Genomic DNA, 25,609 nt, shown 5'->3' on the forward strand with positions numbered 1-25,609 from the left:
AGAAGCTGCCAGACTGCCTTCTACCTGTCCATCTGGTCCCCACTCTGCACGAAGGACTCTGATGTATTGAGCATGAAGACATAAATATGGACCAAAGCATCTGGGGGCCCATCTTGCTTTCAGATCTCGGATAAGATGTGGCTTTCTTGGTTCTCAGCACATAGGGAGAAATAGGCTTGTTTCCTGTCTGCTGATGAGGGTGAGATGCCTGTGCCCCAGTCTCATCTTACCATTCCCTACTCACAGACTGCTCAGAGAGCTAGCACGCCCCAAGACGACTGGAGACTAACTATCCCAGGTGTTTTTCTAACCCAAGAATGATTGGCTGTGAAAGGGATATCAGGTGCCACGGAACATCCAGTGGATGGTTTTCTCCCCAAATATTACAGCATAGCCCCTGCTCTGGGAGACACAGGGTTTTGATACATAGAGAAACCAAGTCAGGTGCTCAAGCTACCTTTGCCCTAGAGGCAGTTCCAAGAGGATGAAGGCCATGAATTACCTGTGCCTTCCATTCCACATCATCTGCTCTACCATTGTGGAATTTTAATTTCTAGCCAAGATATATAGCAGGAGGAGAATTGGATGAATACTTATACAAGATTGTCTGAGGGTGCAGTTTGACTCATAAAAAAAACAGAGAAAGGAAAAGTGGTGACAGGTGGGCACTCAGACTGAATTTTTTCTGGCAAAAAAAATGTACACATTGCTTAAAATTACTGTCTTTCATATTAAGTTGTATGGGAAAAAATGAGCAAAAAGGTCATAGGAGAATGACAGCTATTCCCACTCTAACAAACCTCTGTTTGGCTCCTTTCCTACTTTGTGTATAGTAGAGGCCAGGAAACAATGCCATTAAACCAGGAGGGCTTTGGAGAGTGATCAACCACAACCTCCAACCAGCCACATTCATTGTTCTTGAGCAGATACATCAGAAGGACTGCTCCTTGGTACACAGAGCCACCTCCATGCCCTGCTTCTAATAAATCATTCAAAGAACAATTGACTAGCAATGAATCAAAACAAAGAAACCACGAATAGAGAAGGATGGAATAAAAGACCCACAATGAGCAGGAAACTAATTAGGCACCGCATTAATACTAAATAATCCTTCCAAATACTCCACAAAACAGAAGGTTAATGTGAAAAAGCAATTACTTAAGGAGGAGATGCACAATGTAAAAATTAACAATTGTGATTTGGGCCCAAAATTCACTGTAATGTTAGCAAGAAACTAGAAAAGGGTCGGAGACTGAAATATGCGAGCAAAACTCTAATTTTCTCAGGTAAGACAAAAGCAAATAAATAACCCCTGTTTTACTCTGGATGCTGGCAAGTTTTGAAGCATACAGATGGCCTTCCGATAATAGAAAATAGAATAATGACAAAATATAAAGAAGCACAGGAAAGACAAAAGAAATTATAAAGAAACATGAAAATCAACAACTTGGATGGGAGAAGAAAACAGACTTCATGATGTGAAGAGAAAGTAACGTTATTCCTTCGTAAAAGGAGACAATGGCTTTGATGTAGTAAAAACAGAACTCAGTAAACCTGCATCATTGCAATATTTAAAGCAAAGGATGTGCCAACGCCCTTTGAAACTAAAGCAAATTGGGAGGGGGCATGAACAGGCACTTATTTCAGAATGGGTGTGGGCCAGGTTGAATAATTTACTACCAGTCAATTTTATTCATCAGTATCTTACCTGCTAGCTTTGTTCAGGACAAGGCGAGGGAATTTAGAATCCAAGAATCTCCATTCTGTGGATATTAGGATAGTTTATCAGCTTAGCAGATGATGGCAAATTCAGCCTTTGAAGTCAGACTGCCTGCATACAAAACCCTGGTGGCTATATGACTTTAATTAAGCTATTAAACACATTAGATAAGGTTCATTAATTAAAAGAACATCTATCAAGCACACACTATTTGTCACAAAGGCAGAAGAAAAAGTTCTGGGACACTGCAGTGAGCAGCCAGAATACTGCCTACATGATGTTTACATTCTAATGAGGAAGAAGCCAGAATAAAGAAGGGAAATGACGTATCAGATGATGAATTACTGGTCTTAGTAGTGGGAGTTCATTCATCAAGTGCTGACTGATGATAGAGACAGTCTGTAAGTCTTCTAGGGGTTATGAGTGGGGTATTCTTTCCAGAACCAGGCATGCTATAGAAACTTTGAGCATGACAATGCGTAAGAAGGTTTTCAGAGCCCCTTCGGGTGTTTGCACAAAATTTGAGTTATCCTCTAGTACTTCAGTTGAAATTTTGCCTGATTAGTGAGCTTGTGTTTGCCTGCTGATGTGTTCTTAATAATAAAAGGCATTTAAGGTTACATCATTCTAGTCTGGATTCCCATTTGTTGAGGATAACAACAAATTGTGGTTCTCAGGCATTTCATCGTGGAATGGCAGAGTGCCTAGGTTTCTTCTCAGTCAATCCACACTATAACCATATGTTTTAGATATAGCTATATTGACACTTTGGACTTGGATAGAGTTTGAAATGTCATATAATCTAGACCAGAGGAAGAGAAGATGGAGGAAATATCCAATGAAGCAATCTCCGCAGGGCGTCCCCGTGATTACTGCAATTCTATGGAATGAAAGTTGGTTGATTCCTTCATGGCGCAAGTAAAATGATTAAAACTTTTTTCTTACATAAAGACCAGTTATTTCTTCCTACCTCTTATCTCCTAGTCTCTTTGATTGCCTTGAACAAATTAAATCTTTTTCTATCAACCTTTCAGAGGAAGTAATGAGTATTACCCAGTACCTGCCCTTGGCCTTGGTATGTGACTTGCAGCTCCTCTGATCCTTCCATGTCTTTCCTCACAGTTTCTCTATTGTCTGATAGACTTCTTGCTTCCAAAGACTTCTTTTAAAATAAAAAATAAAAAAGGTTTCCCAAACCAATGCAATGTTTCAATATATTTTAACCACTTCTAACTTGAACATTTCTATGAAACTATCAAATATTTCAAGATATACTTCTCACTTTGAAGCCTTGATACAGGCCGAATCTCTCTGTTACTCTCTGTACAACCTCTTAATTTTAGGCTTAAGTTTCAATCTCCAGTCCTCTGCAAACTGCTCAGTCGGGTCACCTAGAAGCCCACATTAGTATTAACAGGTTAGCATCTTAATTTCTTTCCTAACACTGGATCCTTTAAATTTACATACATTGGTGTCTGTTGCATGCCTTTCCCAGTATACTGAGAGCACACAGAGTGAAGAACTCTTCTCAGCTCTTGGTCCCATGCTGCTACCTTTTCTGTCTTATTCAGTTGTTCTAATGTTTGGGATTTTGTTTGGATTTTTTGTACTGTGTTTCCCATGCTGTGTTCAATCTTAAACCTAGAGTAGGCACTCCAAGACATTTAATTAGTTTATTAGCTAATACAGTATGAATTATTTCTTAATGTAAGTGAGTCTCAGTTTCCTCATTATTACTCATTTATGAGTTGAATTGGCAATTCATGCTTAATAGTCATTTCATGGGATGCCAAAGGAAAAAAAGATCTTGAAAAGTTAAAGACATTTAAGGTTATGTTACCATAGTCTGAATTTCCATTTGTCGTGGAGTAAGAGTTGAGATTCTAAGCCATTTCGTCATGGACAGATGAACCATAAAGAACCTTCCTTCCATTCTGGTAGTTAGACTTTCCACCCAGATGTCTCATTTCCCAAGCTCCAGGAGTCTGGGCAGCCTTGATTTTCTCCAACCCCTCCTAACAGCACCCAGAGTGGCTGGCTCAGTGATAAACAGCGGGTGGGTAAAGGTTTCATTGTTCCTTTCTCTCACTTTCTCAGAACAGCACTGCTGAATCTCTGGTTCTCTGCATCCCCACCACCATTATCTGTGATTGTGAAGTTGAAAGGACCATAATTAAGGGTTGGATGCAAAACAAATGTGGCAAATTCATGCAAATATCTATTAGAAACCCTGTTGTGTTGGGCAATGCTGGTGTGTTTGTTCTGTTTACTTAGAGAAAACTCTTTCCTTGCCATATCCTTTCTATCTTGGAGGGTGCATTTAACCTGGCTGATGCCTTTGCAGAATGCTGAGCTAAATAAGAAAAGCAGGAGGCAAGAGAATACTTGTTCTCTTTTCTTCTTCTTCCAGCTCTTGAACTCAATTGCCTCTTGAGAGCAGTGGGAAGCCAGATGCTATGTTGAATGGATCACCATGTTTGTGGTATAATCACATAATAATAGTTAGGATCATCTAGGTAGGGCTGGGTTAGGGGGCAATTCTATGCCTCTGAATGAATCAGAAAAGATTGTATTTAGTTCTACCCAAGCACTGTGGAAAGAATGTTTGCATGTGGATGTGTTTTTGAGACTTAGTGGGATAGACCGCACTGAACATCAGATTTGGCTCTGAATTATGGTTCTTCTTAGCAGACATATTGCATGGTTAATGATCTCCATCGTGAAAGTTTGGTGGAGAGGAAACAATACAATGTGCATTTAAAGCCCCATGCTGCATCACGGTTGTAGCATTTATTCTTTTCCCTTTTGCGTATTTTTTTTTCTTTCCCAAGGGAGGAGTGGGTAGAACATCTTCCTGTGTTATATCCCAGTCTCTCCTATACATAGCAGTGTATCCCTTCCTAACTCCAGGCAAGCCCTGGTCTCTTGTCTACATCCAGCCACTCCTCTGAACTAATATATGATCTGCACCAGACTTCATTCTCATTTTAAATTCTTTCTTGGTTCATGATTTCCTGCCTGACATCTAACCCATTGAATAGTTTACTTATTCTTATTTCTTTGTTTTCTACCTCACATTCTGATTCTTTTGTTAGCGATTATCAACATGACCCTTTTATGAGCAAGACCCATGTTCAAATAGGTTAGAGTTGAGACCCGTAAGATGCCAATATGGCAGTGTATTGAATATCCTGTTAGGCTGTTTATATAGAAACATCTAAGTTAATTAAGGTAAAGTAATAGTTCTATAATATTGAGCAATAAAATCTCAGTGGATTACAGAAAACATACTTTGCAGTTCTGATTCTTATGTGAAATGAGCCACAAAGAGGTCAGAGAAATGGCTCCGTGTCTAAGAGCACCAGCTGCTGTTGCATAGGACCCTAGTTCAGTCCCATATACTCTCATGGTTCCACACAGGCATCTGTAACTCCAATAACAGGGGACTTGATACCCTCTTCTGACTTCAATGGACATTGTTCAAATGTGTTACCCATACACTTGTGCAATCAAAGATTCATATGCATAAAATAAAAATAATTAAATCGTTAAAAGTGTATCAGCAAAAGAGATCTGCTTTTCACAGGTACTCATGGGCTCAGGGTGGTGGGTTGTCTATCTCAATACAAGGATGAATAGGCATTGCCTCTAGAAGTTTCCACGCAAAATGACACATAGAACTTTGATAAATAATCGAGTGATCACATGATCACACATAACTTCAAAAATAATGAGCCAGTGTTTGTTTATTATGTGCCTGGAAGGAGATTGGAGTATGTGAGGTTATACATAGTGACTTTTATACATTCCAATAACGTCTAAGCTATGCCCACAAATTTTCATTTACCTGGGCCCACTCTTAGAGCTGCTGGCTGTTTAGTTACTCTGATAAATACTGAGTGAGAACTTCCCATTATCAAGTGCCTGCCATGCCTCAGATGTGAACTAAAATGATTGCACTTCTACCACATCCTCACTGGATCTCACAAAGTAGCTCTATATCTGTGGATGGATGGATGGATGGATGGATGGATGGATGGATGATGGATGGATGGATGATGGATGGATGGATGATGGATGGATAGATGGATGGATGATGGATGGATGGTTGGATGATGGATGGATAGATGGATGATGGATGAATGATGGATAGATGGATGATGGATGGATAGATGGATGGATGGATGGATGGATGGATGGATAGATGGATGGATGATGGATGGATGATGGATGGATGGATGGATGGATGGATGGATGAATTGCCAGAATATTCCCCTGGAATCTTGCCTTTAATGATTTAATCCTAAGAAGAAATCTTGGCTTCTGCTTTCCCCCCTCTTCTCCTTGGAGATCTGGTGAAGGAATGCCTGGCTCTCACTGTGCATCGTCCCACTCTGAAAAGTAGTAGTTCTTCCCAGTGTTATCATCTACTGCCATTGAGAGGCCTCAGGTGACCTTTAGCGATCTGTCCCACCCAGCAGTGACTGAGCCAAGAAACAGAAAGCTTGAACTAAAGACCCCATAGCAATCCTTTTGTTGACATGTTGCCATATTCCAATATAAGGAACATATTTCTGATATTATTAACTCTGCAGCAGCCCTTTGGAAGTTAAATGGGTACCAAACTGGACATTTGGAATCTAGACTTATTGCAGCAAACTGGAAATGATCCATCTGATAATTGCCTCTGCCTGGCACATGTCTGACTCTAGAGTCAAGTCTTCATTCCCAGTTTGCCTGCCTATATCTTCTACTAGGTCTGAGTGGATTCTGTTTACTGGGGCTTCCCCTACCCTCTCAGGCATCTCTACCTCCATGATTCCCTTCTGTCCTTTGCATTTTATCACATGCTCTTAAGAACTCTCAACTTCTGTTAGTGCCCTTCTGGGGGATCCAATGTCTCTCCTCAGGTAAGAAGAAAATTCCCCTAGTGTCACCATGTACAAATACCAAGATGAGTTCTCCCAGGTTACTAATTTATTTTCACATTCACTTAGAGTTCGTACAGATTTTATTATCATGGTATGAGGCCTGAGGGAGCAAGAACTTTTTCTTTCCCATGCAAATATACTTTAAATTCATTTGAAGATGGAGATGAAGGTTACCCAAATGTTGACAGCTGATAATCTTGTCAGCTGTGCCTCCAGGCTTCAATGTTCAGACCCAACATCCAGTATATCTCATGGAAACCGCAGTCAAATCTTCCATGTTGTAAGGTCTATGCTTCCACTGGGTCCTCCAAAGAAGTGAATTGGGAAACGTGATCTAATTGCCCCTTGATGATTAAAAAGTAGTAAACGTTTTGGACTTGGAGAAATGAATCCTTGCATTTAAGAACTTGAATACAAGTGTGCAAGACTATAACTTGGTTGTATCATTTATTATCTACAGGAGTGAGAGCTTAAATGGCAAAACTGGGTCTTCTCATCTGTCAAATTGGATGAGATGTACCCTCCTCAACTTATATGGGTTCATGCAAGAAATATCAATAGGTGGTAATTCTTTCTGAACACCCAAGGGCCTATCAATTCAAGATATAAATACCAATTTGAAAATGTAAATATTCAGTATATGTGTAGGTTGGGTGATTCACTATGCATCCATATAAAATGAATGTTTAAGGACTCTCAAGATGGCTTAGTGGATAATGGTGCCTGATACCAAAAATGATGAGCTAGGTACATTCTACAGGATGTACAAAGTAAAATAGATTAAAATGTAAGTAAGTGGATGTTTTTATGTGTGTATATAAATGCATGCATGTATGTATGTATAAATGAGTTCATATATATTCATATTACTAGAAACTTTAAAGTAGCTTAGGAATCTTATAACAGAGAAAGAAAGTCTTTGAGTCAAAAGTCTAGTGTAGAAGTTAATGAATAATCTTTAACACTTGAGCTCATGGGAAACCAGGGTAAAAAGGATTATGCTGAAGGGTTACATAGTTTCTCTTATTTGATAGGAGCAAGGATGCATTTTTTCATAAAATGCATTATGGGAAATTTTCACATATATGCCTATGTAAAAGATCAGGAGGATACAATGCTTGGTATCTTAAGACTCCCCGCCCCCCCACTCAAACACTCAATTAGTCTTTTCTATATCAATTCTGTGAAGTCTGAGGTTACAGGATTAGAATTTAATGGAGCCATTTGCACTCAAAGATTCTGTTTCTTGTGCTATAAAATGGTATTCATCCTACTAATTAATGCTATTAAATAAGATTAATGGATTTCCAGGTTTGTCTCTTTTCAGCGTTTTTGATGAGCATTCTAAGCATGGACTTGCATAGATTGCCCAAGATCAGCTATGTATGCAACTTTAGGAAATAACAAATAGTCTCCAAGTGTCTTGAATAGAAACTGTTGTTGCTCCTAGTGTCCGCTTGTTATAAGAAGACACTTTTTGGTTCCCAGCTGCTCAGACTTCCGAATTAATCACAGAAACTATATTATTTAAAACACTGCTTGGCCTATTAGCTCTAGCTTCTTATTAGCTAAAGCTTACATATTAATTTAACTTATTTCTATTAATCTGTGTATCACCATGTGGCTGTGGCTTACTGGGTAAAGTTGCAATGTCCATCTCCTCCGGCAGGGCTACTTGCCTTCTCACTGACTCTGCCTCCTTCCTCCCAGCCTTCAGTTTAGTTCTCCTCACCTAGCTCTGTTCCCCTATAGCTCTGCTATAGGCCCAAAGCAGTTCCTTTATTCACCAATGGTATTCATAGCAAAAAAAAAAAAAGGGCAATGCAACATCGTCAGATCTATGTGAACGTTTTTAGATCTTAAACAAGATACATGAAGAATTGTGTTAGTGTTTGGCATACAATGTATTACTGTCAGACGTAATTATTAGACTGCCACAAATGTCATGTGAGGGATAGAAAGTAGAGGTGCACTAACAAAAGACTAAACAAAATCTGTGGGAACGTTCAGTTTTAAAATTCATCAATCAAATTTGATAAGACTATGGGCATAATGCAGAAGGAGAGCATCTAGGAAGAATAAACAAAATCAGGTGGGGCCAGAAAGTACAAAGATACCAAATGGACAAAAGACTCAAGGAAAAGAAAGAAGAGAGATTGCAAAGGAAAGATAGTTTGCTGTATTAGAATGGAGGCTTGGGGATAAAGGCCCTGCAGGCCCTTCTGGAGGCTGAACATTTTATATCATGGCTCTCACCTTTGCAAACTCAAAATTTAATTTATTCGGTGGCAAAATAAGAAAGATTGAAATGAAATAAACCTGTAAGAGACTAGACAAAACAACAGATAATAAGTAGGGTTTTTTTGTCAAGTTTGTGTTTAGTCTTTGAGAATTTCACACAGTGTAATTTTGTCATATTCTTTTCTTTCCCCAACTCCTTCCAGATTCTGTCCTTCTCTTCTCACCCAAATTCGTGTTCTTTCTATATAAAAATGAGAAAAGAAAGATGAGGCAGGAGGGAGGACAGAAGACCCATGGAGTCCATTTTTGGCCACTTAATTCTGAGCAGGGGCCCTGCCTTGGATGTGGTTGATATACACAGGCTTACTCCTTTGAAGAAAATCTTATGTGTGTTGTTGCAGTCTCTGTGAGTTCATATGGACATGTGCCCTGTTGTGCCTGGAAAACACCATTTTCTTCAAGTTGCTTGTTACCTCTGGCTCTTTAACTCATCTCTTCTTCCATATAAATCCTTAACCCTAGAGGAGAGGGGTATGACAAAGCATCCCATTTAGGCCAGAGCACCCCCAATTCTCTCAATTTCTGCATGTTGTAAGTTGTGGGTCCTTGTGTTAATTATCATCAATTGCAAGAAGCAGCTTCTCCAGTGAGGGTTGAGTGATGCACTGATCTATGGGTATAGCATGTCATTAGGAGTCATTTGATCCCTATGTTCACTTTGCAGATTTTTTTTCATGATCCAATGTTTTATCCTCTCCACACTTCATCTTCAGCCTCCCATTGTTCAGTGATGTTCAGGCTGCACAAGGCTTTTCAAACCCCCTTCCATGTCCAGTCATTACCAAATCCTATCCGTGCTTTACTTTAGACTTCACAGTAATCCGTGTTTGTTTTTTGTTTTTTGTTTTTTTTTTTCAGCTCCAGTGCTACCATTGTGTCTCAGAAATCCTTCTGTCTCAAATGGAAAACTGACAAATCCCTATTTTTTTAAATTCCTACAACCATATTTTCTTACCTTAAAAACACCCTCCAACCACAGCGAGTACAAGTACTCTCATTTCACAGGAGCAAGGCAATACATTCCAGAATCAAGAGATGAGCTGTTGTTTTGATATGACCCCATACAAAACTTCAGAATAGCCCCTGCATTTAGTATTCTCTTCACTCCAAGTCTCCACTCCCAAAAGGTGTCTTTGTAGAGAAATGTTTCTGGGCCAAAGTCAAGAAGAGTCTCTTAAAGTTGCCCCAAGTCCCCCATGCCACACTGTTTTTCTCTTTCTCCTAGTAGACATGGCCAGGCTTGCTCCCCTATGCTGTCTTAAAACACCTGCTGGCCCTGCAGTTAACATCCAAAACTAATGAGAAGCTGTACTAATAACAATTATCATAATAAATTGGCCTTTGATTACATCTGTCACCTGAGAATTTCGGAGGCTTTACAAACATCAATTAGTAATTAGAGCTCCCCAGATTGCTTTCCGAGAGAAGGGATCATTAAGGTCAAGCCCATGTGGTGCAGCGAATCATGACGGGCAGCTTCAGCTTAAGCAGCTTCAGATCTAGGGGTCTGCGGCTCTTGGTGGAAAGCTTAAGCCCTTCTCCATGATGCCCAGAGGAAACACGCTTCTGACATCACAATTAGGAGACAAATTTTGAAACCAATACAGAGCCCTGTGTTCCTATTGCTGAGCAATGGGGAAGTATGAACTATAGCCTGAGAAGGCAGTTTATAGACTGCCCAGTTTCTTTCTTGTGGGAGAAAAACAAACAGATGCAATCGGTGGCTTCATTCCAGCTTCTCCCAACCCCACCCCATACACACATTTACTCTTTAAAGTGTGTCTTCCTCTGTCTTATAAAGGCTCCAGTTGTGTGAGGGCAGTTTGATGATGATGATGATGATGATGATGATGATGATGATGATCCAACAGCCGTTTACTAAGGGCTTTCTCTAAGTCGATGGGTGATGAATGGGATACAGCCCTGTCCTCAGGGAGCTCATAGTCCAGTAGAGAAGACAGCCATGAAAACAAATGTGGGCAATAAACTGTTCTAGGAACCACAGCATCAGAAGCCCCAGTACATGGAGAAGAGCAGTGCTTGAATTGACTATTGAAGTCTAAGAGGCTATTTCCCAGGCAGGAAATGAGTTAGGAGAAAAATGTCAGAAATATTCAGATATAAACCAAAGTCCAAAGATGGAAGGACTCCCTGCTATGTTTGCGGAGATTTAGTGAGATTTTTGGAGAGAAGGCAGAAACTAGACATAGGGGCCTGAGGACAACATGGTGCATTGTGGGATCATAAGTAAGATCTGTGTCCCTTCGAGGGAGTGCTAAGAAGGAACTGGAGGAGACAGTGGTCATGCCTGTGTATGGCAGGGCACGTGGAGTGGAAGTTTCCGGATTCTGTCAGGGAAACCATGGAGAGTTTTAAAGAGAATGGTGTCACTTAGGTCATCATCACTCTTCCATGTCACTCTCACAAGTGGACATAGAAGTTATGCTATTTTTAAATTGTGAACTTTGCTGTAATAAAGAAGTGTAGACACACCTACACACACATACATTTATGAGAGAGAGAGGATATTTCTCCAATGTGGGCATGTGTGCATGCATGTGTGTTGGAAGCATCTCATCCAAGTAAGTTGCCAGGAAATAGATGATCAGTTCCAATGTTCTAATGATTGACTGCTATGTAGCTTGTTGCTAAATCTTCTTCCCTATGAGCTGAATGAATCAATTATTGTTTTCCCTTTTCTGTCTGTCTGTCTCTCATCTCTTTCTGTGTGTCTTCCTGTTTCTCTCTCTCTTTCTGCCTCTGTCTCTCCCTCTCTGGATGTGTGCATATATGTTTGTCTATGTGTGCATACATACTTGTGTACAGACAACTATGTACATCTGTGCAAGTGTGTGTTATGATGACTGGTCTCCATTGTCAGCTTGACACATCTGAGCAGAGACAATCTCAATTTGAGAATGGCCTGTGAAGCATTTTCTTAATTGCCAATCCATGTAGCAGGGCCCAGCCCATTGTGGGTGGTGCAATCCCTAAGTAGATGGGCCTGGACAGTAGGAAAAAGGTGGCTGAATATGAGCCTAGCAACAGGCCAATAAGCAGCATTTCTCATGGTCTCTGCTTCAGCTCCTGCCTCCTGGTTCCTGCTTTGAGTTTATTAGACTTCCCTCCATGATAGTCTGTAAGCTTTAAGCTAAACAAACCCTCTCCCCAGTAGGTGCCATTTTACAATCATGTTTATCACAGTGACGGAAGGAAGCATAGAACACATGTCTGAGTCTAAGGTTGAAGTCCAGTGTCTTCCTCAGTCACTTTGCACTGCATGTATTGAGGCAGTGAGAACCTGGAGCTTGCTGACTGGGAGTAGTCTAGCTAATTTGACCTAAAAATCCTGTTCTCTTCTTCTCAGGCTCTTTTGGGTTGCAAGTGGCTTGCCACGCTTGCTTGGCTTTATTCTGGTTTTAGAGATCTGAACTTCAGCTTTCGTGCTTGGAAAATAACACGTTATCCACAGAGCCATCTCTCTGCCCTCAGTGGCCATTTTTCCCCATCATCCTGTAGGACAGTTTCTGGTCGCTTGTCAAAAGTTCACAGGGTCTAATTTTCATATCTACCAATTTTTATATAAAAATGTTTATCAATACAGCACTAACTTACCTTTGTTTTCAAGCTACAAACTAAATTGATGTAATCTTTGTCGGCAACATTTTTAAATACTTGGAGTTGCTTGTTTATATCATTTGCCCGGCTTCCGAGTGTTTGCACCTTTTCTCAATCAGTTTCCAAGTTATTTATAAAGCGCAGATATGAACTCTTCTTCTGGGTGATGTTGCAAATTTCTCAGTTTGTTACTCATCTTTTGACTCGACTCAAAGTGTTTTTGTCACAACAAATAAAATTCAGTCCAATACATCATTTTGATTTATTTTCTAGCATTCAGCACTGAGCCAGAGGTAAAACATCCTTTCATATCCAGACGCAAACGAACCCACCTGTGCTTGTTCCTAAGTCTTACGTGGATTTTTGTTACTGTTCAGATTTTTGATGACCGGAGCTTATTTTGGGGTACTATGTAAAGTATCATATCAGTTACTTTTCTCATTAGTGTGAAAAAAACATCTGACAAGAAACAGATTAAGGGAGGAACTATTTATTTGGGCTTTTGAATTAAAGGGATACAGTACAGGATGGAAAATAATGCCTGCAGGGTGTAGAAACAACTGTCGACCTTGTAGCCACCTTTAAGAAACAGACTTTGTGTCTTCTGTAATGATCTCCACCTGTTGCAAAAACAAGTTTACTCGATGTGGGAGGAGATAGGGAGGGATTAGAATCATCTGTGGGTATAAGGACAAATATTTAGTAAACCACAACCAAACCAAATGCGTAGTTGTGGAACCCAGTCTCAATGGCTACATCTACAAAACACTCCCCCACCTAAGGCTCAGGCAGCATTGCTAAAGAGAAGGAAGAAACATTTTAAGGGCCTGAGGATAAGGGAGTTTGCCATAAGATTATATTTGTCAATAATGTCAGTGATACATACATGAAGTTTTCTTACTGACATGACCACCTACACATGAACTGAAGACGGATGCATCAAAAGACATGCCAAAGTAGACTGGAAAAAGCCCACAAGCCTTTGTCACGATATAAAGAATAATGGGCAGCTAAACTTTGTTGAGAGCCTATCCTATGTTTTTAAATATTCTGATATGTATTTTTATAGTGGTTTCAGAGTATTGTGTCTGTCGTTTTGGTCTTTGATCAGTTGAGTTGGTTTTTACATGGGTGACAGTTAAAAAAAATCAAGGTTCAACCTTTATACATAGGAATATCCAATTTTCTCAACCCTATTGGTTGAAGTAGCAGCCATCTCTACAATGCATGGTTTGGATGAGTTTGTCTGGATTCAGTTGCTTACAGATGTGTTTATTTCGAGGTTCTTAATTCTGTGCATTAACCTATGCATCCATTTTTTGTGCCAGCACTATGTGGTTCTTGGTTATGAGGCTTCTGTAGTATGACTTCAAGTTCAGTGTTGTGAGGCATCCAGCTTGCTCATTTTCCTTAGATGGTTTTGGTTGTTTGATTCCTTTTCACTTCTACATGAGCTTTAGGATTTTCCCCTGGTTATACAAAGAATGGCTTGGATTTTATTTTTATGAGAATTGCATTAAATCGGCAAAGTGCTGTGAGTGATAAAGACAATTGAGCAATTTTAATTCTTCCAACCCCTGAATAAAGGAAGACTTTTCACTTTTTGTTTGTTTATTGCTCTAACTTCGTCTGTCTTGTTAACAGTCATTGTAGATGTCTTTTACTTCCTTAGCTAAATGATTTCTGTTTTTAAAGTGCTTTCAAAGGTGATTGCCTTTTGGTATTTGTGGGCCTCTTTCTCAGTGAGCTAGCTACTCATTTAGAAAAATGCTCCAAGTTTGTGTCTTGTCTTTGTGCCTTTCCTCCTTACCTAGCACCTGTATTATTTATAGTCATCTTTTGCAAATGGATAATTTGACCTTAACTCTTTCCATTTGTACGTCTTGTACTTCACTCGCCTGATTTCTCTGGCTAAAACTTCCAGTGCTACATTGAATAGGAGTGAGGAGGCAAGGCCAGAAGGCATTTAATTCTAGCTACATAAGAGTTGAGAGCAAGAAGATTGCAAGTTCAAGACCTGAGCTAGCTACAGTGTAAGTGTAAAACAACTTTGGTCAATTTAGCAAAATTCTGTCTCAGATTCTTTTTGAAAGTTGAAGAGAAGAGAAGGTAATGTAGCTCTGTGGTGATGTGTTTGCCCAGGCTAGCGGAGAGCCCAGGTCTAACCCCCAGTACTTGAGAAGAATAAAATATGCTGAGGATAGATACTCTTTAATTATATTCAGCACCTTAGAGGAAATACATTCTGCTTTGCTCCCACCCAGACTGATATTGGCAGTGAGTTCATTATATTTAGATTTTATTATGTTGAAGAGCAGAATTCTATATCTATATTTTAGGGATTGTGTGACAAAAGAATGTTGAATTTCTCAAAGCTCTTTTCATTTGTTCGTTTATTTTGGTGTGTTTTGTCCTTGATGTTGTTGTGGTGAGTTTCATTTGTTTGACTGAACCATCCTTGCATTCCTAGAATAATCCCAATTCAACTTTGGAGGCCATCATTTTCAATTGCTATTGGATTCAATTTACTGCTGTTTTGTTGAAAATGTTGTACTCTAGGTTCAAGATGTTTATGAAGGATTTTCTTTCTGTTTTTCTCTTTCTTTTGTTGTGTCCTTATTTGTAGGATAATCAAAATCAGCAAAGAAACATCAACATTAAACTACACTACAGAGTGAATGGGCCTTTATAGGTCATTTTGGCAAATAACTACACAACACACATTATTTTTATAATCACATGGGAATTATTTGATATTTCCTGCACTCCTTAAATGATTTTTGACTTAATAGTTTTCTTATGCTATGTCCTCCATTTAATATTACCTAGTTAAATTTCCCAGAGCTCTATATATTCTTTCAGTATATAGACCCAAACTTATTCTACATCCAGTAACCTCTTGGACTATTAAATACCTGCCCAAAAGTTTTTCTGACTAATAGGGGATCTCCGCCTGCATGTGTGGTATGTTTTTTGTCTTATTTCTAGGCCACTTTTTCTAGACTCTTAATTTTTCTCTTTATTTCATTTTCATAGTCATGGTTTAGTTAATTTTTTGTCTTCAAATGCTTATTAAATTTCTCTTTTGGGATTCTTATAATTAATCATCCTTTCTTAGGTGACTTTTGTTTCTTTTTTTCTACTTCTTTATGAGTTAAACTTACTTTCTTTGCATTTTCTCCCTCTGATTCCTGTAGCATTTCTGCTTTTAATTGGCCTATTTTCTAAACCAAAGTTTTTTCCAGAATGTTTAATTCATTTTTTTTACCTTTGTTTCCCCCTTTGCCTGTTTGCTTTTCTGGTAGGAACACTTCCATCATCTGCATGTGGTTACTTTATTATTTATTCAGGATTTTATTGTGTAGATTTACAGCGGCTTACTAAATTTACAAATCACAAACACTCTGATCTGATATGACAGTGCAATTTAAGATTTAAACGACAGTTTATTTACTCTACAAGCATAAGGGGCACAGGTGTGAGCCCATGTGGCAGAAGAGGACAACATTCAGGAATCTCTTTTCTCCCTCCACCATGTGGGGACATAGATTCAAATCAGGTCATCCAGCTTGGCGGCAAGTGCCTTCACCCACTGGGCCTCCTAGGCAGTCCCTGCAGTATAGATTTACTGAGTGTTCATTTTGCACCATTGATGGTGAGTTTGACTGTCATTTGCTTACTTTTGAGATCTTTGCCCTTTGTGATGGTTTGTGTTGACAGTCATAGACACGTTTCATTCATGTTTGTCTCTTTCCATGTCAACAAGGACTATGATGTACTGATAATGTTCTGTTTGTTAATTTTGTGGAGGTTGTAGATATTGGCTGATTAATTTTCTTTACCTGTGTTGTTTCTGAAAATATGCAGGAATATTGGAAGCTATATAGTTATTCAACTATTTATAGCCAGTCGGGATAAATGTTCATTTAGTTGTAGGAGGTGGTGATGTACCAGAATAATCAATGATAAATTCTAAGTTGGGGGGAGGGTTGTTTGTTTGTTTCTTTTGTTTTAATAACTGATTAGCAAATTGAGGAGAACTTTGATTGAGGCTGGTGGTAGATTCTGTAAGAGTAGAAATGGTAGGGGTAGATAAAATTCAGGGTCTGCATATTTGATTATAAATATCTCAAACATACAGATATGTGAGACTTAATACCAAGAATAACAGTGTGAGAAACAAATTTGAGAGTCATGAAGATTGAATGTTCAAAGATTGTTGGTCCAGCAAAGGATAAATATCTAGCCAAAAAGGAAAAGTGACAAGGAAAAGATAGACAGGTAGAAATCCAAAATGCAGAATAACCCGGAAGTCAAGAGCATTAAAAGGGTCAGGGAAAGAATGATGGGTTGCGGCTAATGATGACAGGTCAGGGAAGATGGGGTTGGAGCAGCTGCAATTAAAGTTGAACTTTGGCTGTTCTTCCCTGACCTTAATGGGATCCTCTGACTGAAGGGAGGCACAGAGAGAAGGTGGAGCTGAAACAAGAGAATCACCTGGGGAGAACATCCAAGTGAAGATTGGTGAGCTTAAGTTTGGTTCTAAGTTTGGGAATAGACTGATGTGTGACTTAGGATCCTGTTTCCTCCCTTAGAGCTGGACTCTGGGTCCTGCCTATTGCAAGAAGCATAGCCTGATGGGATCCAGGAACACCTTGCAAGGTGGCAATAGACAGTGTCCACCTAGCACAGTGTGTCACTACAACTATCCCTCTGCAGCCCAAAACATCAACTAGCTTCTCCTTGGTGACTGAGGATTCATAGGCACTAACACATATGCCTGGAAGTAACTTAAGTCAAGTACGACTCTGCCAAATTAAAAGTACCCTTTAAAAGGCATTTCTTGAACGTGTTCCACAGGAGCCTCTGTCTCTCTTACTACCTCCCAAGTGCTGGGTCCTCCAAAGTTTCCCCATGGGCTTCCTTTCGTTGTCTCTGACTTTCTCACTCTTCTCAGGTTCCTGTGCCAATTCAAATCAGATTTCACTAAATTGAAACCTGCTTAGCCTGTTTGTTCTCTGCCATCTTTGTGTGCCTACATATGACTCGAAAACAAACAAACAGGGTGTTTGCATACAGACACCCAGAAAAGAAGACCACTGCCTTAAAGGTTATTTTGTAATTCAGCCTGGCTTGCCAACTGTGTAACCTTGGAAAATGTCATCTAATCTTGTCTTCTGAGGGAAAAAAAATCAAGGGGCAGGTGTGGGGTGATTGTGGTGTTCATGATCTAGTTGAAGAATGGAAAGAAAGCTATAAAATATGTAGACTTGTGGTGCTTGAAGAGGGGAGTTATTTTTTTAAATAAATGGCACTGGCACTTATTCCATAGTTTTGTTTCCATAGAAGATAAGGAGCAGCCTAAGGATCTGGAGACTCAGGTTGTAGGAAGCCTAGGCTGAAGATGCAGTGATTGTACAAGCCAGGATGGAATTAGAAGCTCTGTATACATAAGTATGGACTATGGCAATGGAGTAGCTCTGGAGTCAAACAGAGCCGAGATGAACATTGCATTGCAAGGATAAGGGGAGGCTGTAGGGCCACTGCAGGACTCCACCTGGTCCAGCCCACTAACGCTCACCTCTTGGTCTGTCTCCTCTACCGCCTTCTGTCCTTCCTCTATCTCATTGCGTTATGACTCTTAGTCTGTTCCCCTATACAGTGGGTCTGACGTGTTAGAAATCTAAACGGAAATTAGCACTCTTCCTGTTTATATGACTCTATTGCTTTTAAAGTATAGAGTATACTGCTATATATAGCTTCCCCTCACACCATGGTCCAAGTAATTTGTTGTGATGATAGCCACTGCAGACTTCTTTATGTCTTCTCTGAACTCCTCACTTTCCTACTTCAGATGTCTGGCACATCTGTTCTTGAGTGTGGGCAGCCCTCCTTGACACTTCATGTATCTGACTGGTACTTCTCTTCCAGGTGCCAGACTGACTATTCTCTCAGAGCTGTAAGGCATCTCCCTTCCCTCCCACGGTCCACTTTGCTTTCTTTACACATATACAGCACCCAACACCTTTTTGCTCCCGTTGCTTACGGCTACTGCTACTTGCGATTAGATATTTACTTGTGAGGACAGTCATTTAAATGTTTATCTTCATCTCGGGTGTGACAATCTGCCAAGGCAAAGACCATATCAGTTTTGTTCATCATTGTAGCCACGGTGCCCAGAACAAAGCCAGATAAATAGTGATCATTCAGTAAGTGTCTGTTGAAGAGCTGGCCAAGGAATAATGAACAAAGGATTAGGTAGGTTGTCAGGTTCTTGGGTCTTAGAAGAAATATAAGGTATAAGTCAGAGTCGCTGGAAAAATTGCAGCAAGACTGCAGACAGAAGGTCAAGTCCTATCAGACTAACTAAGGAAGTTCAGTAATAGAGAAGACAGAGACATAAGACAGGGAACTAGAATAAGCATTTGAAAACTATGAGGTCAGAGTTAAGCCCTCATTATAGTAGATCAGGAATCTAACAGGATAATACAGTAAGAAGTGCAAGTATTAGTCACCTTCCCAAGGCTTCTTGATTGGGGGTTGATCATCTTAACTCTACTTCTGAATTGAAGTTATGGGTACACTTTGATGCCACAGATACTTGCATTGAGATCTTACCTTAAAGAGGCATCTGACAATCACAATAATTGTTAAAGGATGGATGAGTGTACTATTGGGTAAGTCAGACCTGGCTTATGATAAAAGACATTTGTAGATATAATGTAGGTAATAATGTAAAAATGGATTTGCATAAGGCAAGGTACAATACAGTGGTATCAAGAATCAAGAAGACAGAATGCTATAAAGGCAGGAATAGTACTGGTAGTTAAGACCAGATTCAATGTTTGATAATGTCCTCAGGATGATCCAGCTTCTCCACAAAAGGAGTCTTCTCCTCTGTCATTTGATTATGAGAAACAGAGTCACAGAGACAGAAGGTGACTTGCTCAGTCTTGCACAACTCTGGCAAAGCCTGGAGTAGAGGGGAAGTCCCAACACAAGTACCAAAAGAAGTCCCAACACAAGTATCAAAGTGAGGTTGTTATCAGTTCTACCCCAAGGTGACATGCACCTGTGTGAAGACTGTCACGTCTATGGCAGGAAGGAGGACATGAGCAAGGTTTAAAAGATGAGAAAGTTTTGCCAGCACAATTTGTTGAAGATGCTCTCTTTTTTCCATTGTATGCTTTTAGCGGTGGTGGGGAAGAGACAGAAATCTTTAATAAATAAATAAATTAAAGATAAATAAATAAATAAGACAAAGAAAAAAAAAGAGGACCCAAGATGCAACTTTAAAAAAAATCTTTCTCAATAATGAAACTATGGTTGAATAATTATATTTGCAGTAAGATGGTAATTGTTATATGCACATTGACTAATAAAGACATTTGTCTTAAAAAAAAGATGAGAAAGTAATGTGTGTTGCTTCAATGCAGATTATAGACCCTGAGAAAGATATGATAGAGATAGAACAGAAAACACTATACCCTCCAAGTTCTAACACAATATGAGCACAAAGAAAGCACTTCCTTCTTGTTAATCTGATGGGGACTCTAGACATATGCACACTGGCCAGACTGCCCATGTAATAGAATTTACAGTGTCCAGCAGGGCTCCCATTTGCTTGCTGACAATCCAATCAACCAGAAGATCAAGGGAGTGACTCAGGGCTTTGTGATTCCTTACCTAATTCTAACCAACCAAGACAAATTGCTTATGGAATTAGAGCTGTCAGGAACATAGGAAAAAGTGAACATGTCAGCTTCGTGTTTGTGAACATCAGGAAGACTTAATGCACCCAGACATGCACTCTGCCATGTAGAAAACAGACTTTGCCAAGTGTGGAGTAGAAGGTGTGGTGTTAGGAAACAACCTGGTTTTCAGGCTTGAAGGCATGAAGGGGCACACAATTCTAGGTCAAGTTAGGAAGTCTCACAAGTGATACAGGGAGCAAGAGTAGGTGATGGAATAAACCATTGTAGCTACCCAAGAGTTCCAGTCATGTGGACACACATTTTAAAAAATTCCCACAGGTGGCAGGTTAATATATCTTTTAGATATCTTTTTAGACTTGGGTGCTTGTCATTAATTTATGTTTGCCTTTGAAAAATTTGTCAGAATATTTTTAAGATGTGTATTTAAGATGAATTTTTGTATGTCATATCTAATTAACAGTACAACAATTACATGCCCTTCAGGACCTCTCTTCATGCTTAGAATTACCCATTAGTTAGAGCAATAATAGTGTTTTGCTTATCCATTTAATATTTTCTTGTTAAATTTTTATTTTGTGTGTATGAATGTTTTGCATGCATGTGTGTATGTGCACCACATGTATGCCTGGCACCCTTTGTAACCAGAAGAGAGCACTGGATCCCATGGTACTTGAGTTAAGGTCATTGTGAGCTCCTATGAGGATGCTGGGAACTTTATCTAGATCCTCTGCAAGGGCAGCAGGTACTTTAAAGCACTGAGCCATCACTCCAGTCCCTCACTTAATATTTCATATGCTTACAGTTCTATGTAGTTACATGGCTGTAAAAACATCCTCATGTTCTGCTGTGTTAATGTGCCACCACTTCCTTTATGGTTCTTGTATAGTTAGACAAACATATATTTCTTAGTTTTCACTCTGGGTCCAACATGTTTAGTGGGAAGGCCATTTTCTATGTTCAAGGTTATTCTGTGATAGCAGCTTCTTAGATCAGAAAGATTGGATTGAATCTCTTTAAAGTTAAGTGCAGTCAGTCTTCTGCCTGTGTTCACTAATGCAGAGTCAAGGGTTTGGAGGACACACTTAAGGAACTTGAACATCTGTGGGGTTTGTATCCATGGGGTTCTATCTTGGGTACCAAAGGGTGACTATATTTTCAAATTACTCCAGCAGCCATGGCTTCATCCAGCCTTTGCCCACTGTTATTCGCAACGGCCATGAATAAAATGGCAAGTTTTCTCATACGGTGTTTTCCAACTCCTTTTCCTTTGCACTGATATTAAGTTGATGAGCCCCGGACTCATAGCTTACACCTCTCCCTCTTTCCAGTTGCCCAGCGATGGTCACTGTGACACCACCATTTGAAGGGTTTCAGTTTTCTGAGGGTCACATTTTCTCAAACTATACCAGACCCTTTAAACTAAGCACAGAGCTGAAAAACAGTGGAAATTTAAGGACTTCCTCTCTCTCCAAATATGAAAAGCAAACTATTAGTTTGTGCACTTAACATCATGTACACATTTCAACTTATCCGTGACTTTAGCCTTTGGAATATCAGTTCTATTTTTTACTTGGCTTTTTGGTCATTTTTCTTTCTGTTTTCTGAATATATTCATTAATTAAAGGTAACCTTTTATTTGAAATATAACAAGGTTTAATTTTCCTATGTAATCCTAAATGGAATCCGTCAAATATTTGAACCATAATTTGCTGAACTGTTTAACATTTATGGTTTTCATCCTATAAAATACGCAGTGTTTTTGCAGGAACATTTTCATAATGTAAAAAGAAATGCTCATTCCAAAGAACAAGTTGGGCCAACCCAACCTGCTTCCTTTAAGAGGCAACTCAGAATGATAGGTTAGGCAAATGCAGTAGGCGGAGGAGCTCTATCGCAATGAACTTGACCATTGTCTCGAGCCTCTGCTGTGCAGAAGTTACTAAGGATGAGCCCTTGAGCTATTTAAGAACTCAGAAGGCTTGAGCAGTCAGAGGAACTGGTAACTGGTTAACTGAAAGACTCTGCTGTACAAGCAAATGTCAGTCAGGATAGGAGCTTGTAGTGTCTGCCCCGGAGCTCTACCACGGGCATTCTCCTGCTTACACTGGCTAATAGTTTGGATGAAACATTAGAAAAAAAATGCTTTCTAAAAATTTGTGAGACAAATGGGATAGATTATTAGAATCATATCAAAGAAGATAGAACCCACAGTGGTAAATATGATTCTATACCTTGGCTCTGTTACTAGAAGCTCACTATTAGTAATTAAAATAGCTATAGTCTAGATAATGATATACGTGGACACGGCCTAAGAAAGATTGTGCCCTCCTGTTCTCATCATTGCACACCAAGAGACACAAAAGAGAAGGTGTCCCAGGATGAGTAGCAAAGGTGCTCAGAAGGCTTGAACTCTTACCATTTTATTATTTATTTATTTATTTATTATGGGCTTTTATTGAGGTCTACATTTTTCTCTGCTACCCTCCTTGCCTCTCCCCTCCCCTTCAACCATCTCCCACTTGCTGACAAAGAACATTTTGATCTGACAACTGTCTTTCAGTGTCCCATCCTTTTTCCTCCGTAAGCAAAGATAAACACTCTGCGCAGCCAGGAGCTAGAGTTGGGAAAGCAGAACTTAATTACTGGGAGTTGTACGTAATCTAGTGAAAGAAACCAGTGATAGCACTCAGGGGCACACATAGACGGAACAGTCTGGGGCAGCAACATTGCCATTTCTTCTCTGCTCCTGGGTGTAAGATGTGGAAGATTCCATATCCCTTCTGCACTGACACTGGGCGTGGCCTTATGATCAGCTCTGGCCAATGAAGGAGTAAATTGAGAGTGTCACTTCCCACATAAAGCTTTTGATTTCTAGAGTTTGCCTTTTCAGCATTTGTTCCCTTTGGGATAAGATGAATTGAGCAGTCATGTTTATCTCTCAGAGTAAATAAGTGATTTACATGCCACCCCACACCCATCCCTCAGACCCAGCCATATACCTATGTGGGCCTGGTAGTCTGAGTAGCAAATAAGCCTTTGGTGTTTGTGTCCATGGAAGTCAGGGGTTTATTACTGCAATGCAATCTTTCTAACCCGATGGACCCAAATACCTTCAAGACAGTGTGGGTCCTATAAAAAGCTCTGGGATCTTGACAGATATTGCTTTGGCACCTCACACCTTTGCAGTTCCTCTTTTTTCTTTCTTTGCTGCATTACCTTCGCGCTATAATTTAGTCCAATGGGATTTCTACTGGTTCCAGGACATCCTGGCAAATGAGTTCTGATAAAGAAGGGCCAAGATGATTGTCCTTATGAGCACATTTTGCTGAAACTCCACAGTATGCTGGCAATGTCACCGATTTATGGGACCTTTCCTCTTGGGAAACAGCTAATGGTTCACCCAGTAAAGATTTTATATACAGACTAATAGGCACACAGATAGACAGACAGGCACATGCACACACACATATGGAAAGGGGGACAAAGACCCAACAGAGAGAGAGAGAGAGAGAGAGAGAGAGAGAGAGAGAGAGAGAGAGAGAATTTTAGTTATAAAGACTATGAAAAGCATGAAAAATCTCAGCAGGATCAAATCATCTTTCTGTAACGTAAAGTTTTTTGATTCATAACACATCTTACACAGCCTTGACTTTTATCAAGTGTTCATTCAGTCTGTCCAGGTAGACATATTGCTGCTCATAACAAAGTTTCCCAAGGAAGACTGGTTCCTTATGCTGAGAAAAAAAGCACCCTGTACACTATCATATAACCACTGAACACTGCTAAATTTTTCAGGTGTTGGAATACTTATGAAGTAGTTCTGTCTGGTAAAAAGGTTGATAAGGTAGTAGGTGTCATGAAACAAACAAAACAGCATATGTTCTAAGCCTGAGAGGAATCAAGGCTGAGATTAAAAGGGGAGAAATGGAAAGGACAAATTTTAAATTATAATTAAATACATGTACATACATATGTATATGTACAAATCCCAAGTGTTTTTATAGAATAATCCTTATATAATCAACAATTAATTAACTACTGTCTCATTCTTTTTGTTGTTCCCAGGAGACAAAAATCAACTGTGTGCGTCTGGCTACAAAAGGTATGTTGAGCTGCCCTTGTCTGACTATAGCTGTTCTTCAGCAATACAAGCATTGCTCCTTTTGTTCCCACAAGGAAGTTTAAGCAACAGTCTCTAAAACTAAAGGGAAAGAATTATTTGGGGGGGGTCATTTTCACCAACACCATGTATCTCCAAAAAGTACGTTCATATCATAGAGCTTAAAGCATATTAAGAGCTCCAAACATATTTATTGGATGGATGGATAGATTTTACAATGAATGTAAAATATTTTAAAATTGTATTCTGTATATGTACATGTATACATCCATTGTATTTGTGTCTACATTTGTGGGCTATTTTTCTTTAAGCTTGTCTATGAGACCTGTAGTTGAGGCTTTGTACTTTATTCAGTTGGTGCACGGCTTTCAAGTATGAGGTGATTAGTATTGGTGCCTTTAAAATGAGGAAGCAGACACCGCATTGTTGTGTCCTTCACATTTCTTCACTTATCCCCCAAAACACGGAGGCACCATTGTTCAGGCTCATCACTTTTGTTTTCCTAATTATAATTGAATTGCCTGGCTCTTTCAATTGGTACATGTTTCTCTTTATTACTTTTTTAAAAAAAAAAACAAAATCAATGAATGGTTTGTTATCATTTAACCTATTACAAGGTTGAATGGTTAGAAATCAGGTTTATCTTTTTTCTTACAGAATTGATATTTTCAACAAGAACTTCCCCCACCAATGTTCATGAAACAAAATTGGGCTCTGTGCTCTGCGTTTATTCACGACATACACAATTTCACATTTTACTTCCAAGGATAGAAAATTTATAAATATATTTCTACGTGTGATCATAGATATAATAGACACAGGTAATGACTCAAGTTTATATGTGCGTATATTTGAATATGTGCACATGTGTATGAACAGAGGAGTCACATACATGCAGGTAGAAGAGGAGAGACGGTGAGTGAGAAAGCAGACATAGAGACATAGAGAAAGAAGAAATGGGTGGGGTAGATATCTAGCTATCAAAGCATGCTCCAAGGTCTCTTAAAAGTTTTCTAAATTCTAAGAATTCAGCTGCATATGTAGGCAGCAAATGGATGATACAGGAAGAAGATGGAACATTGTGACTCTTGGTGATAAGAAGTCACTGAGCTGGCATGTCCCTAACTTGTTCCCTCTGAGGAACTCAAATGACTCTGTGGAAAGAGATAAAACAGTCTTCTTGAGGCAGGGAGAATTGATGGCC

The 25,609-nt window shown here is 39.5% G+C and overlaps 1 protein-coding gene across 1 annotated transcript in view; it reads left to right on the forward strand.

Annotated features, from left to right (window-relative positions):
- Ptprt (protein tyrosine phosphatase receptor type T) overlaps positions 1 to 25,609 on the forward strand; it is a 1,017,256-nt gene that overhangs the window by 830,446 nt on the left and 161,201 nt on the right. Inside the window, exon 14 of the mRNA XM_050150909.1 lies at positions 24,351 to 24,387. Coding sequence (XP_050006866.1) covers positions 24,351 to 24,387 — 37 coding nt within the window. The remainder of the gene's footprint in view (positions 1 to 24,350; positions 24,388 to 25,609) is intronic.

Source organism: Alexandromys fortis, unplaced genomic scaffold (genome assembly GCF_014885135.2).
Source record: "Alexandromys fortis isolate MF-2015 unplaced genomic scaffold, M_Fortis_MF-2015_v1.1 scaffold_27, whole genome shotgun sequence".
Taxonomy (NCBI): Eukaryota; Metazoa; Chordata; class Mammalia; order Rodentia; family Cricetidae; genus Alexandromys; species Alexandromys fortis.